Source organism: Colobus angolensis, unplaced genomic scaffold, assembly GCF_000951035.1.
Source record: "Colobus angolensis palliatus isolate OR3802 unplaced genomic scaffold, Cang.pa_1.0 Scaffold77, whole genome shotgun sequence".
Lineage (NCBI taxonomy): Eukaryota > Metazoa > Chordata > Mammalia > Primates > Cercopithecidae > Colobus > Colobus angolensis.
Window position 1 is genome coordinate 4297320 of NW_012121487.1, and position 16334 is coordinate 4313653.

The following is a 16334-nucleotide window of genomic DNA, read 5'->3' on the forward strand; positions in this document are numbered from 1 at the left end:
AATAGCCAGGCATGGTGATGGGCTCCTGTAATCCCAGCTACTTGAGAGGCTGAGACATGGGAATTACTTGAACTTGGGAGGCAGAGGTTGCAATGAGCCAAGATTGCACTACTGCACTCCAGCCTGGACGACAGAGTGAGACTCCATCTCAGAAAAAAAAAAAAAAGGTTGATTTCTAAACAACTCCCGCAGAGCTGCCCCTCGTGGCTGCTCCCCTACTCCTCCCCATCCCCATCCACCTGCAAGCTCGCTTGCCTTCTGTGCAACATACTGACTTCTGCCAGGCTACCTGTGTGATACAGTACAGATGAAAGTGTCTTAAGGCAGGTACTCTGCCTCTCAGCACCTGGCAGTGCAGTGGTGGGGACACAGTAAGCATTTAATTAATGTTTATTGAACTGTGTATACAGTCATGTGCCGCATAACAATGTGGTCCCGTAAGATTATAATGAAGCTGAAAAATTCCTGTCGCCTGGTGACATTGTAGCTGTTGTAATGTCATAGTGCAACACATTTTTCATGTATTTGTGGTGATGCTGGTGTAAACAAACCTATGGCACTGCCCGTCATATAAAAGCACAGCACATACAGTTGTGTGCAGTACATAATACTTGATAATGATAATAAATGGCTATGTTATTGGCTTATGTATTTACTGTACTATACGTTTAAATCATTATTTCAGTGTGTACTCCTTCCACTTATTCAAAAAAATGAACTGTAAAACAGCCACAGGCAAGTCCTTTCAGAGGTTTTCCAGAAGAAGGTGTTGTTTTCATAGCAGATGAACAGCTCCTTGCATATTATTGCCCCTGAAGACTTCCCGTGGGACAAGATGTGGAGGTGGGAGACAGTGACATTGACGATCCTGACCCTGTGTGTAGGCCTGCCCTTGTGTATGCTTATGTCTTTGTTTGTTTGTTTTGTTTTTTGAGACAGGGTCTCACTCTGTCACCCAGGCTGGAGTGTAGTAGCGATCACAACTTACTGAAGCCTTGACTCCCAGACCCAAGCTATTCTCCAACCTCAGCCTTCTGAGTAGCTAGGACCACAGGCATATGCCACTAGGCCCTGCTAATTTTTTAAAACATTTTTTGTGCAGAAGAGGTCTGCCTGTGTTGTCCATGCTGGTCTGGAACTCGTGGGCTCAACTGATCCTCCAACCTTGGCCTCCCACGGTGCTGGGATTATAGGCATGAGCCACCACTCAGGCCATGTGCTTGTGTCTTTTATTTTTTTTTGAGATGGAGTCTCGCTCTGTTGCCCAGTCTGGAGTGCAGTGGCACCATCTCCGCTCACTGCAAGCTCCACCTCCCAGGTTTACACCATTCTGCTGCCTCAGCCTCCGGAGTAGCTGGGACTACCGGCTCCCGCCACCATGCCAGGCTAATTTTTGGTATTTTTTAGTAGAGACGGGGTTTCACCATGTTAGCCAGGATGGTCTCAATCTCCTGACCTCGTGATCTGCCTGCCTCGGCCTCCCAAAGTGCTGGGATTGCAGGTGTGAGCCACCACGCCCAGCCCATGTGTTTGTATCTTAATGTGTGTGCTTGTGTCTTAGCTTTTAACAAAAAAGTTTAAAAAGTAATAAATTAAAAAAAATTTTAAATAGAAAAAAGATTATAGAGTAGGGATAATATCCTTACATATAAGAATATAAAGAAAAATATTTTTGTACATCTGTGCAGTGTATTTGTGTCTTAAACTAAGTGTTATCTCAAAAGAGTCTAAAGGTTAAAAAAAATTAAAGTTTTTAAAGTAAAAAAGTTTGGGAGGCCAAGGCAGGCAGATCACCTGAGGTCAGGAGTTCAAGAAAAGCCTGGTCAACATGGCAAAACACTGTCTCTACTAAAAACACAAAAAACCAGCCGGGCATGGTGGCATGCGCCTGTAATCCCAGCTACTTGGGAGGCATGGGAATCGCTTGAACCGGGGAGGCGGAGGTTGCAGCGAGATCGCGCCATTACACTCCAGTCTGAGCCACAGAGTGAGACTCTGTCTCCAAAAAAAAAAAAAAAAATGAATACAATAAAAAAAAAATAAAATAAAAAAGTTAAAAAGTTACAGTAAGCTAAGGTTAGTCTATTATTGCAGAAAAAAATATTTTGAATCAATTGAGTGTAGCCTAAGTGTATAGTGTTTATACAGTCTACAGTAGTATACAGTAATATCTTCGGCCTTCACATTCATTCAACACTCACTCACTGACCTATCCAGAGCAACTGCCAGTCCTGCAAGCTCCATTCATGGCAAAATGTGCTCTACAGGTGTACCATTTTCTATCTCTTGTGCTGTATTTTTACTGTATCTTTTCTGTGTTTAGATATACAAGTACTTATCATTGTGTCCTAACTGCCTAGGGTGTTTATCACAGTAACATGCTGTAAGGTTTGTAGCGGAGGAGCAATAGGCCATGTGCAGCCTAAGTGTGTGGCAGCCTGTACCATCTAGGTTTGTGTAAATATACCCTATGATGTTTGTTCAAAGACAAAATTGCCTAACAATGCATTTTTTCAGAGTGTATCCCTGTCATTAAGCAATGCATGACTGTATATTTTTATGTATTTAATTGGGAAGACATCCATGAAATATTGTGTTATGGAGCAGCATGTATAGTATTATCCATGTCTATTGGGGCACAGTCAGGATTGCCTTGGGCAGGTCCTTCAGGAGATATTCCAGAAGAAAGCGTTGTTATAGCAGATCACAGCTCCATGCATGTTATTGCTCCTGAAGACTTTCCCGTGGGACAAGATGTGGAGCACTGAAATCTTACGTATAAAATACGTATGGTGCTTGAATTTTTTTCTTCCCCCTGGGTCAGGGTCTTCATTAGGGAATGAAAGGGGGAGGGCGGGGATTGTCCTCATTCTCACCAACAACTCAGGACAGCAAATACTTTGCTTTTGTTTTTGTTTTTAAATCTCCAAGGCGGGCCAGGGACGGTGGCTCACGCCTGTAATCCCAGCACTTTGGGAGGCCCAGGGGGCTAATCACTTGACGACAGGAGTTTGAGACCAGCTTGGCCAATAAGGCAAAACCCCGTCTCTACTAAAAATACAAAACTTAGCTAGGCATGGTGGTGGGCGCCTGTAATCTCAGCTATTCAGGAGGCTGCCAGGAGAACTGCTTGAACCCGGAAGCGGAGGTTGCAGTGAACCGAGATCATACCACTGCACTCCAGCCTGGGCCCTGGGCAACAGAGCGAGACTCTATCTCAAAACAAACAAACAAACAAACAAAACCTCCAAGACCTCTTCCACATGCTAATTAAGTGTTCTAGTGACCAGCCACCTTCCATCTAACAAATGTGCTGCATTACCCCAAGAATACCAGCTTTAGAGGGGCACAATATTCATGCACACGAGACAATTAGAGGGCAACACACGATGATATGTAATCAAGTGCCACAATGCACACAAAAAGGAAAATGCCTACTACTATGGTCATAGTAAAAAATCACACAGGGACCGGGCGCAGTGGCTCATGCCTGTCACTTTGGGAGGCTGAGGCGGGTGGATCACGAGGTCAGAAGTTTGAGTCCAGCCTGGCCAACGTAGTGGAACCCCCTCTGTACTAAAAACACAAAAATTAGGAGGGCGAGGCAGGAGAATTGCTTACCTGGGAGTCGGAGGTTGCAGTGAGCCAAGATCGTACCACTGCACTCCAGCCCGGACAACAGAACAATATTCCGTCTCAGAAAAAAATAAAGAGAAAACAAACAAACAACAACAACAAAAAACCATACAGGGCTGGGTGCGGTGGCTCAGGCCTGTAATCCCAGCACTTTGGGAGGCCAAGGTGGGTGGATCACCTGAGGTCAGGAGTTTGAGACCAGCCTGACCAACATGGCGAAACCCCATCTCTACTAAAAATACAAAAATTAGCCTGGCATGGTGGCATAACCCTGCAATCCTAGCTACTTGGGAGGTTGAGGCAGTAGAATCACTTGAACCTGGGAGGTGGAGGTTGCAGTGAGCCGAGATCACGCCACTGCACTCCAGCCTGCAAGACAAAGTGAGATGGTGTCTCAAAATAAATAAATACACACATACATACATACATACACACATACATCACTCAGGAATAAATTTTAAAACTTTCCTCTTAACATATATACTCATTTCTAAGGGATTTTTGATTCTCTGGTTGAGCGGTCATGGTGAAATGGAAAGAACATTAAGTGATAATTAGAAAATGTACGTTCTACATTTGATTCTTCTCTTGTTTGGTTTTGAACAAGTACCTTCTTTTCTCTGGGCCTGTGAAGTTATGGGACTTGAACTTGATGCTCTCAAAGGTGCCTTCTGATTCCTAACAGTGCAGCCTGGGAGTCTGACTCCCTGACACTCCCAAGGCCCAGGTGTGTGTCTGCACGTGCCTTTGGTACAGCAGAGCTGAGTGCCCAGGAGCAGGGCTGGCAGGTGAGCTGACTCTGCTGTGTCTCGGCCCGGTGTCCACTGTCCCGGAAGAAGGCTGAGCATTCACAGCATTCTATCCCCAGATGAAGCTGACAGTCACAGTCACAGATGGCCAGAGGATGTGATGTCACGTGGTTGCACCAGAAACAAACAGTCTGCAGAGTGTGTTGCTAGGTTAGACCTGTAAGCCTTTGGTGGATAGTCCGTGATTTGCCAAGGCGGTTTGAAATGGGAAGGTTCTCATAAAATGTTTTTATTCTGCAACTCTCTTCCTTCTCTCAGAGGATTCCAATGTGGGCATCACCCCTTCACCTTAGAATTGGCTGTGGGCTCTCCATCCAGCCTAGGCCAGGGCTCTGAGCTCCTCTGGACCGCCGATACTGACTGTGGCCACCAGAGAGCACTCTTGCCTTGTGGAGACCAATAGTCTGGTGAGTCCGAGGAACTTGGTTCCCATCTTTGCCAGAACATCTGGATTTACTGAAGCCTTTCTTTACTTAAGTAGTTCTCCACTGGGAGCAGTTTCTCCCCTCTCCCCAGGAGACATTTGCCAATGTCTGGAGACAGTTTTGGTTGTCCTAACCGGGTTGGGGAGGGTGCTCCTGGAATCTACTGAGTAGGGGCCCCAAATGCTGCTAAATGCCCAGGAATGCACAGGACAGCTGCCCACAACAGAGAATTATGCAGCCGAAAATATCAACAGTGCCAAGGTTGAAAAAGTCTGCTCCACTCGAATCTATTGCCTAAACCCAGAGTGCACCACCTGGAAATGTAAGTCCTCTGGGGCTGAGCTTTTATTCTCTCAGTTTCATCCACTCCAAAGAGAAATTTTAGAAGAGTGACCTCAAGGCATTTCCCATTGCCTGAGATGTGAGGGTCACAGACACCACAAAGCACTGAAGAGGCGGTGGGGTCAGGCAGAGGGGCATGTGAGGATCACTGTGAAGGAGAACAATTCTGTCCCTGGGGCTGGTCTCTCTGAACAGGGCACAAACCCCATGACAAAACCATCCAGTTCCTTATGCTGGAGCAGACAACACTAGCCCTTTGTCTCCCAAAACTGGGCAGGGTGATGGGAAAGCCCCTGGGGGCTCGTCCTTCCTGCAGGGCCAGGGATGGGCCTGTGGCTTTGGGGACAAGTGAGAAGCAGTTTTCATTGTAGCGCTGGGAACTCTTGGGAGAGAAACTCTGTGGTCCCCACTTTCTTGGCATCTGGGGTGAAGGAGGGAGACTGAGATGAAGAACTCTCATAGATCCTTTCTCCTGGCCTAGATCCAGCTTGGAAACCCAGGGCCTGTGTGCTGTGTCCATCACCACCTTCCTGAGGAGCGAGGGCCCATCCTGCCCCGCTCTGGGTCTCTCCTTTCCCAGTTCCATGTGTGGCCCTGAGACCATGCGTATGCCACTAAGAAGGGCTGAGAGGCTGCAGAAGCACATGCTCAGGGCGTCCCTGAGAAGGATGCGTCTCCTCCTGGGACTGAGGAACAGGGACAAACATTGAGTAAAGGGGCCCTCTGTGCCACACGAGTCCATGCTCCATGTCATAGAAAGGGAGTGGGGACAAATCCTAGGCTTGTAATTGGCAGCCTAGAGACAGTAGGATGGTGGGATCAACAGTCTTGGCTCCTGGGGCACCCCTCTCTGTTGCCATGTCCTTGTTTGGGCAAAAAGTCCTCTCTGTCACATGTGCCCTACTTCCCAGGCACCTGACGCCTCACTGCTGCTCTGCTTGGCATTCCTAGGGCCTGGGGGTGCAGACGAAAAGGAGCCCCTGGCAGCGCCCTCCTCCTCACCCAACTCTTCTGCTCCGAGGTGGTCCACAGAGATCTGAGGGCCGTTCTTTAAGGACCCCTGCTGTAGTCTGAAGTTCCTCCCTTGAGGCGGGTTTCCCACTGTGTCCAGGAAGCTCCTCATGCCCTGGCTTCCTTTCAGCCTTTCTCTCTGAGAGGAGATGCTGGCGGGAGGGAAGAGACTGGCTGGTGGGATGTGTAGCTCCACTCCAGGCCTCAGGTTCTCCTCCAAACTTCTGCTCGGGCCCTTTCCCATCATACCAGACCAGAACACAGGAGGAGCACAGTGGGAGGATGGGGGTCCACTGCAGGGGGGTGGTCAGCCAGAGGGCAGTTTGCAAGGACATTTTATTCATGGTCACAGTGGAGTATTACAGAGCAGAGAAGGCCAGTGTCTCCCTATCCCACCTGCCTGAGTCCTGGGGAAATAGAGAGAGGAGGAAGTGCCTGCATGGGACAGGGGTTTCCAGGGCCTCAGAGATTAGAAGGATGGGAGAGAAGTTGCATGGAGGGGTGAGGAAGGGGCTGGAGACCTTAGCCCGGAATGGGGAGATAGGCCCCGGAGAAGACTCAGGGAACACAACCACCCTTGTCCTCTCCCCAGGCTAGACCCTTAATTTTCCCCCTTAAAGCGGGCAGGATGGAAATTATGGAAACCTTATTCTCATCTCCCTGAAGAAAAGCTGAGATTAGGAATGTCTCCTTAATCTGATTAGCGATATGGTGAGAGAGGAGGGACACCCTGTCTTAGTTTTTCCCATTTCCACGTTCACACCTTCCCTGCAATGCTCCCCACCTTTGGTCCAACTCCACCCCTTCAAATCCTGCAATTTCAGCCCATGTCCAGCAATGGGAAGGGGCTGACTCAGAGGCGGTGGGCAAGAGGAGAGATGGATTTTGGAGGACTCCTCCCCAACTTCCTACCTTCCTCTCCAATTAAGGAGGATCCAAGGGCCACAATGCTTTGAGGTTCTCCAGATTGGGGGAAGTAAGTCTCTCCTCCCCAGTGTGGAGTCTGCAGGTCTCTGGGCAGAAGCCCTCCCTGGGATCCAGGCATCCCTTTGCCCTCATCATGGGAGCAGGCTTTACTTCCAGCCCCTCGGGCCTGAGGGACAAGAGCCGAAGCCTGTCACCCGCACCCTGTCCAAATCTGGCCAAGAGAGGAAGCCCTGGAAAATGCCAGGCCCCTGGGAGGCTCCTAGGTCCTGGGAGCAGGATGTCTGGCTTAAAGGGCTGCTGCTCTGACGGGAGAGGAGGCAAGAAGGGCCCCGAGAGGCAGGTCCAGTCGGAAGGGAGAGGGGGCGGGAGGGGAGGGGTGAAGGAGGCAACACCAGGCAGCTCGCCTTGGACTCTCCCCAAATGGCAGCAAGGGCCCAGCTGGCAGGGGACTGGGGCAGTGCCAAGTCCTAGAGAAAGAAAGAGAGAAAGGGTCAAGGGAGCCCAACCTCTCTCAGATGCCCCTTGCTCCTCCCATTTCCCAGACCTTCTTATTTCTTGCTTGGAAGTCTCTCTTCCTTGCCCCACTGCCCTTCCTTTTCTTTCTGTCTTGTTTTTTGAGAGAGAGTCTCTCTCTGTCACCCAGGCTGCGGTGTAGGTTGAACCCTTCCTGGGTTCAAACGATCTTCCCACCTCAGTTTCCTGAGTAGCTGGAACTACAGGCACGTGCCACCATGCCCAGCCAAGTTTTGTGTTTTTTGTAGAGATGGAGTCTCGCCATGTTGCTGGGCTTGCCCTTCCTTTTATGCTTTTCTTTTCTTTCCTTCTTTTTTTTAAGACAGAATCTTACTCTGTCGCCCAGGCTGGAGTGCAGTGGCACGATCTTGGCTCACTGCAATCTCCGCCTCCCAGGTTCAAGCAATTCTCCTGTCTCAGCCTCCTGAGTAGCTGAGATTACAGGTGCATGCCACCACATCTGGCTAATTTTTGTACTTTTTAGCAGAGACAGGGTTTCACCATATTGGTCAGGCTGGTCTCGAACTCCTGACCTCAGGTGATCCACCTGCCTTGGCCTCCCAAAGTGCTGGGATTACGAGCATGAGCCACCGCGCCCAGCCTCTTTTCTGCTTGTCTTTAGGCCTCATCATAAATATCACTCTTTGGAGAAGCCTTTCGAGACTCCCAGCCTAGGCGGGAGTGCCTGCTGCCTGCCCTCATCCTTCCCTGAACCTCTCCTCCAAGGGCGCTCGGCTGAGTTAGGGTCATGTAGTCATTTGTGTGCTTTTCATTTAATGTCTGTGAGTCCAACTCCGTGGGGGCAGGAGCTGTATTTGTTTTATTTTCCCTCAAATCTATCCAGTCTGGACATAATCAGTGCTCAAGAAAAATATGTCCAGCAAATTAAGGGAAGGATATTCTCTGCTATATCTCAATGGATCCATTCTTCACTCCCTGTCCCTGCAGCAAGGGCCTCCAGTCTAGCCCGGCAAAGAACTGGTTGTGTGGCCTTGGCCTTGTCATTTAAATTTGCAGTCCTCTGTTTCTTCATCCATAAAATCCCCTCTCCTAGCTTAGATTAAGCTGTGTCATGGGTAAGAAGGGGCCCTGTAGAGTTCATGACTGGGAGGCCCAGGGCAGGTATGGGGAGCCCCAGCCTTCCTCTTCTCTATCTCACTCGGGTCCGTAACTTTCCACCTCCAAAAGGGCTTCCTTCTTCCTGCTCCTTCCAATCCTGCCTCTTTCCTTCTCCCCGACCCTGCCAGGGCCCTACAGTAGGGCCTCCCAGCTGGGGGCCTTGGAGATGACTATATAGAACTTCACATCACTTTCTGTATTTCAAAAAGCCTAACTGCCCCTCCACATTTTTCTTAGCAAGACCACATCATTTAACTAAAAGAACAAGCATCAACCCAATGTAGTCACATTGGTTGGGCTATAGTGAATAAAAACTGGAAAAACAGGCAGGGTGCAGTGGCTCACACCTGTAATCCCAGCACTTTGGGAGGCCGAGGCGAGCAGATCACCTGAGGTCAGGAGTTCGAGACCAGCCCGACCAGTATGATGAAACCCCGTCTCTACTAAAAATACAAAAATTGGGCTGGTGTGGTGGCAGTCGCCTGTAATCCCAGCTACTCAGGAGGCTGAGACAGGAGAATCGCTTGAACCCGGGATGGCGCCACTGCACTCCAGCCTGGGCAGCAAGAGCGAAACTCTGTCTCAAAAAACAAACAAACAAAAAACCACCAAAACAAACAAACAAACAAAAAAACTGGAAAAACAAGTTAGTTATTATTTAATATGTCCAATGTATTTGATAGGAACAGTATTTCTGAAGTCAGATCTGTGTAGGGAGAAAACAGTGACAGTGATCCTCTAGGAGAACAAGTGTGGAGGCCCCTATCAGAGCACCCTTTCTCTGGGTCATTGTCTTTTCCTTGGGTCCTTAGATGAGGTGGAGACTGCTGTTGCACAGGAGGGCTGTGTCCCTCGGGGTTCCTGAGGTCAAGGCACGCGGAAGAGAGATTTTATTTCTAAGAGTCCTCTCATTCTCCCACCAGTTCCTTTCCATTCCCAGCACTGGCCCGGCAGCTCCCTACGTCTGGCTCAACAGACCCGGCACTCCCGGAAGCAGCTTCCTTTCTTGGCACCAAATGCTCTGAGTGAGGATGGAGGTGAGGGGCTGGCACAGGCTTCTGGAATCTCAATCTAGAAGTGGGGCATGTGGCTGCTTCCAATCTTCTGGTGACCTACGCCTGCTTAGCATCCCTTAGGGCCCAAGCATAGGCAGGGCGTGTGTGTTTGCCTGCAGAGGGGAGGGAGGTGCAAAATAGCCCACTACAAATGGGGCTTGGGAGGGAATACTTTTTTCTTTCTTTCTTCTTCTTCTTCTTTTTTTTTTTTTCTAACACTATCCACCTGGAACGGGAACACTTTTTTCTTTCCCTCATAGTTTCCCAAAGAGAGAAGCTCGCTGCCTAAGGCATTCCCAGCGCTAGGTCGGGGTGGGTGGGGGTGGAGAAACAGGGAGGGCTGTTCAGGTGCTATTTAGCTGCAGGCTGCCAGACCAGGCCCAGCGAGTCCCAGCAGGCCCTGGAGCACCCCACACCCATGGCCTCAGCTGCACTCCCAGGGGTGCAGAGCTTGGGCTCCCCAGCAGCTCAAGGGTGGGGTGAAGGCCATGGATCCTTCTTCCATGAAATTGGCTGGAGTGCAGGGGCAATTCTTGGACCTCTGCACAAGAGCCTTGGTTTGGTCAAGTGTCTCTGTGATCTTTTTCACAGAAAATCTAATATTGTAGGTTCCCAGCTCACAGCCTCTGTAAGAGCTGATGTCTGCCTACATTTCCACCTTCTTCTCCCACTCAATGGCCATGTGCTTCTGCACTGGCCTTCTCCCAGTCCTTCTGTCCCAGGGCCATTGCACACACTGTTCTCTCACTCGCTGTGCTCTCCCTAGTCCCTCTGAGCTCAGCTGACACTCAAGTACACTTTGGGTGTCATCTCAAGTGTCACTTTGTCAAGGAAGTCTTCCCTGATGCCCTTGGCACTCTGCATTTCTCCTCTGCAGCAGTTAGCACAGTTATAATCACTCATCAATCATTAGTTGAATATCTGCACCCCCCTTGCCTATAAGTCCTATAAAGGCAGTGTTGCTCACATTGGCTCCCCAGCCCCTAGGACAGTGCCTGGCACATTAAACAGGGGGTCATTAAGCATCTGCTGAAAGAAGAAATGAATGAGTGAGTGAATGATTGAATGAACTCTGTCTTCCCAATCTCTCTCCCACTGAGCCTCCGTCTTCATCCCGTGGCCCTTGTCTTGGTTACCGCCCCGTCATCTCCTGCCTAGATTATCTTCAAAGGCCTTCCGACTCCAGTCGTATGCCTCCTCCAACCCAAAACTCTACACACACATAGTCATCTTTATAAAATGAAAGTCTGACCATGACTCTCCCTCCCAGTCCCTCTTGCCCACAGGAGAAAGTCCTGCTCCCTTAGCATGGCTTGTGAGGCCTCTGTGACCCGACACCTGTTTACCTTGCCAGCCCCATCTCTTATCCGTCCTATTTGTTCCCACCCCATCACAAGACTTGCTCTCCAACAGCAAGCTACCAGCAGTTCTCCAGATTTGCTACACTTGTTCCCAGCTTTTTGCTTTATAAATGCTATTTCCGACTAGGTGTGGTGGCTCACGCCTGTAATCCCAGCACTTTGGGAGGCCGAGGCGGGCGGATCACCTGAGGTCAGGAGTTCGAGACCAGCCTGGCCAACATGGTGAAACCCCCATCTCTACTATAGATACAAAAATTAGCCAGGCATGGTGTGCACACCTGTAGTCCCAGCTGCTCGGGAGGCTGAGGCATGAGAATCACTTGAACCCGGGAGGCAGAAGTTGCAGTGAGCTGATATCCTGCCACTGTGCTCCAGCCTGGGCAACAGTGAGACTCCATCTCAAAAAAAAAAAAAAAAAAAAAAAAAAAAAAAAAGAATAAATAAATGCTATTCCCTCTGCTTAGGCATCTTTTTGCATCTCCTTCACCTGCCCGAGTGTTGTGTCCTCTGGGAAGTCCCAGTTCCTTCTCTGGGCCTGAATGTACAGCACCTAATGCTTACCTGAATGCCCGCAGCAGTCGCTGGCAGTAATCCCATCTCTGCTCCCCACTAGGTTCTGAGCCTCTTGAGCCTTTCATCTCTGAACCCCCACACCTAGTAAATAGCTGGTGTTCAATAAATGTTGGTCGAATGAATGAATGAGTACATAGCATCCCTTGTCTTATGCCCCCTCAGCCATGTACTCAGCCAGGAGGGCCCTTCCTCCTCCGGCTAGGATTCCCTGGGCCCTCCCAGCCCTGAGCACTTACGGAGGATGCTGCTGCTGCTCCCCTTCTTTTCCCCAGTGGCCTCTGGTGGTTCCCGGGGGGTCTGCTGTCCCGCCAGCTGCTCCACCATGGCCTGATGGGCGAACAGCATGCTGTGCAGGAGCTGAGGGGTGAGAAGTAGATGTGGGGTAGGATGGGCTCTCCCTGGCATGTATCCTCCAGTACACTCAGGTACTGTCAGCCAGTTGCTAAAACAATGAAATACTCTCATACCGATTTTTTTTTTGAGTTGGAGTCTTGCTCTGTCGCCCAGGCTGGAGGGCAGTGGTACCATCTTGGCTCACTGCAGCCTCTGCCTCCTGGGTTCAAGCAATTCTCCTGCCTCAGCCTCCCTAGTAGCTGGGATTACAGACATATGCCACCATGCCCAGCTAATTTTGTATTTTTAGTGGAGATGGGGTTTTGCCATGTTGGCCAGGCTGGTCTTGAACTCCTGACCTCAAGTGATCTGTCCACCTTGTCCTCCCAAAGTGCTGGGATTACAGGTGTGAGCCACCGCACCTGGCCTCTGATACCTATTGTTAAAAGCCCACTGCCAAGGCTGCCTACAGTCTCAGATGCCCTGGGCCCTTCCCTCTGATCCATCCCTAAAGGAGTGGCGCCTATCACAGAAGGAGCCATCTTTCTCACAGGTGGGTCCCTTACCACCTGGATTGTTAACACCCCTGCCTCTGGGGCACTCAGGGACCAGGATGCAGGAGGAAAAGAAAACTGGAGGCTGATGGGCCGCAGAGGCAAAGAGGAGGGTGGGGGGCCTCCTGGGCAGAGGGGCAGGACCTGGTGGAGCCCTGAGACAGGGGCCACCTCCGCTCTTACCTCGCTCTGCACACCCACGGACACCAGCGCTGGCTGACACAGGGCAGGGGCCCCCAGCAGCACGTGGGGGGATGGTGGCACCCGCACTTCCCACAAAGGATAGTTGACTACGATGAGCTTGCTGAAGTTGAACTTGTACGTGAACCTTTTGCCTTTGGTCTTATGTAGGATCCTCTTATTGTAGTAATATCTGGAGAATTCAAAGTTGAGAATAGAGTTGGCCCAGTGGTCAGAGAATAGAGTCAGGGACCCAGTCACATTCTCCTCCCTAGCCGGGCTGACCCTACGCTGTTCCCCGAGAACCACTAGGCAGCTCACCACAGGCCAGGACACTTCCCAAGCCTTGGATGGGGTGGAAATCAGTAGAGGTGCCAGAAACCACTGCCCTTTTCTTTGAACTCTTCCCTCTTTGGCCATGTCAGCCGCCTCCTCTCACCTGAGGGCCCGGCTCAGCTTGTCATAATTCATCTGTGGTTTGCATTTCCTGCGGCCCCAGAGGCGGGCCACCTCATCTGGATCCTTGATGACAAATTCCCCGTACTCTCCCTGCTGCCAGGCGATGACATGGCGGAACTCTTCCTTCTGCAGCAGCTCCAGGATGAAGTGCCACAGCTGGATCTGCCGGGAGCCTGGGGACGACTCGGCTTTGTAGGCCCAGTCAGGGAAGGCCAAGCCTGGGTGGACAGGGCAGAGTGAGGGCTCTGGAGGCCCTGCCCTAGGCCACCGTTGGATCAGGAGGTAGACCTGGCCAAGAGGCTCACCTGAGATCCAGTTGCCGGGGGTGGCTGGGATGCCCTCAGCCAAGCAGCTGCAGTGCATGGTCCACTCTGGCGAGAGGGGCTGTGTCTGGGCCTTGGGGAAATGGTCACCACCTAACAGGAAGGGAAGGAAGGAGGGAGAGGGCAGGACAGTGAAAGAGGAAGGAAAAATGGAGGGAAAGAAGGAAGGAAGGGAGAGCGTCAGGAGAGAAAGAGAGAAAAGGGAAGGGACAAGAGGTTGCCAGTGAAGAGGAGAAAAGGGAACCAGAGGCAACAAGCTTCCCCATACCCAGACAGGGTTCAGCTTCCTCTGAGGAACTCCCCACTGCCCAGGGCTGACTCGGACTCAGGGCTTCCGGCTGAGCCGCTTATATAAATGGAGAGAAGTGCAAAGGGTCCTATATCCTGCCCTGCTGGGGGATTTAGACAGAGAATGAGATCTCTTCTTAGGGCTTAACAGGATTGGAGTTTTTCCCAAGAGAAGACAAAAGAAAATGTAATTAATCATGGGCTCATTCTAAATCTTGAGTGGGAAGGAGGTGGCTTATACACATACCTGTGCCTTTACAGTATTTCTTTTTTTTGAGACAGTCTCTCCCTGTCACCCATGCTGGAGTGCAATGGGGCGATCTCGGCTCACTGCAACCTCTGCCTCCCAGATTCAAGTAATTCTCCTGCCTCAGCCTCCTGAGTAGTTGGGATTACAGGTGCGTGCCATCACGCCCAACTAATTTTTTTTTTTTTTTTGTATTTTTAGTAGAGACGGGGTTTCACCATGTTGGCCAGGGTGATCTCGAACTCCTGACCTCATGATCCGCCCACCTCGGCCTCCCAAAGTGCTGGGATTACAGGTATGAGCCACTGCACCTGGCTGCCTTTATAGTATCTCAAACAATTTCACATTTGAGACGAGCAGGAAGTTTTGTTTTTTGTTTGTTTGTTTGTTTGTTTTGAGTTGGAGTCTCGCTCTATCACCCAGGCTGGAGTGTAGTGGCGCTATCTCGGCTCACTGCAACCTCCGCCTCCCAGGTTCAAGCCATTCTTCTGCCTCAGCCTCCTGAGAAGATGGGATTACAGGTGCCCACCACCATGCCTGGCGTATTTTTGTATTTTTAGTAGAGACAGGTTTTGCCCTGTTGGCTAGGCTGGTCTTGAACTCCTGACCTCAGGTGATCCGCCTGCCTCCACCTCCCAAAGTGCTGGGATTACAGGTGTGAGCCACCACGCCTGGCCGAGCAGGAATTTTTGTGGGCTTTTTTTTTGTCGGTCCCAAGGGCCTGGCACACAATAGGTGTTCAATAAATGATAGTTGACCAAATGAATGAATGGTAATGGACTTATAGATAGTGTCTTCTTTGTTGAACATCTGCACCGCACTCAGAGTGTCAGCTTCGAGGTCAGGAACCCTAGCTGTCTTGTTCTCCTCTGCTGGCTCCCCAGATCCCATCCTAGCACAGGACCTCGTACTCAAAGGTGCTCTATAGATATTTGTTGAATTGGTGAACCATGGGCAGGAACTGGGAATCTTGTGGTTCTCAGCTGAGAAGGATGTGAGGTTTATGGAATGAGCCCAGTGAGATATACTTGCCTGATATAGGAAAAGAGAAAAAATGTCTAAGCCCTCAAGCCTTCTGGATGGAACAGAAAGCCTTCTGGATGGTGCAAAAGGCTGGTTTCCACTATAACTAATGGAAGATGAAACAATATGCAAAGGGACTGAGGAGGGATGGGAGAGGCTGCCGTGGGGATGAAGAACATGGAACCTGCTCCTGGTGGGCCAGGGCATTGGGAGGTTCCTGGGCGCTTAGGACTGCCTGTGAACAGGGTTACGTGACCCGGGCCTGGCTCTCCATCTCTGATGGAGTTAGTTTTTAGTACCTTCAGCGAGAACTTATTAGGCTGTGAGGTCTGGAGGGCACGTGAGGATTTGTCTGGAGTTGCTTCCTCACTTTCCAGAGGAGGCTCAGACAGGGAAAGTGACTTGACCAAAGACAGATGGTGAGTTAGCTGCCCTGCCCCTGACTCCTAATCCATAGCACTTTCTCATATACTGAGTTGCCTTAAGACTTAAAAAAAATCATCTATGTTGGTGCTTTTCAGACTCTAATGTGAATAGGAATGATCTGAAGGTCTCTTTAAAATACAGATTCTGATTCAGTGGGACTTGGGGGACCTAAGACTCTGTACTTCTATTTTTTTTTTTTCCTTTTTTTGAGACGGAGTCTCGCTCTGTCACCCAGGCTGGAGTGCAGCGGCACAATCTCAGCTCACTGCAACCTCCACCTCCCAGGTACAAGCGATTCTCCCACTTCAGCCTCCCAAGTAGCTAGGACTACAGGCACCTGCCATCACGCCTGGCTAATTTTTGTATTTTTAGTAGAGACGGGGTTTCATCATGTTGGCCAGGCTGGTCTCAAACTCCTGACCTTAGGTGATCCGCCCACCTTGGCCTCCCAAAGTGCTGGGATTATAGGCGTGAGCCACCACACCCAACCAAGACTCTGCACTTCTAACAAGCTCCTAGTTGATGCTGCTGCTGCCGGTCCGCAGACCATACTTTGAGCAGTAAGAACCCATAGAACCTGTGGGATGCAGCAAAAAGAGGCTGTGGGTGTCAGAAAGTCAGGGAACCCTAGACACTTCAGGTTGTAAGAACCCTGGCACCTCCCACTCCTGGCACCAAGAGATCATCTGGCCTCTTACTCTCCCTTTCCCAGGGAATGCTCAGTGCCAGG

The 16334-nt window shown here is 50.4% G+C and overlaps 1 protein-coding gene across 1 annotated transcript; it reads right to left on the reverse strand.

Annotated features, from left to right (window-relative positions):
* Positions 1 to 6542: 6542 nt before the first annotated feature.
* Positions 6543 to 13939, reverse strand: LOC105502094 (ETS translocation variant 3-like protein). The gene is made up of 5 exons (XM_011928468.1): positions 13603 to 13939; positions 13278 to 13515; positions 12842 to 13031; positions 12008 to 12128; positions 6543 to 7617 (listed from the first exon to the last, which is right to left on the reverse strand). Exons 1-5 carry the CDS (start codon positions 13658 to 13660, stop codon positions 7148 to 7150), a joined length of 1077 nt encoding a protein of 358 aa, XP_011783858.1. The 5' UTR covers positions 13661 to 13939; the 3' UTR covers positions 6543 to 7147.
* Positions 13940 to 16334: the final 2395 nt, after the last annotated feature.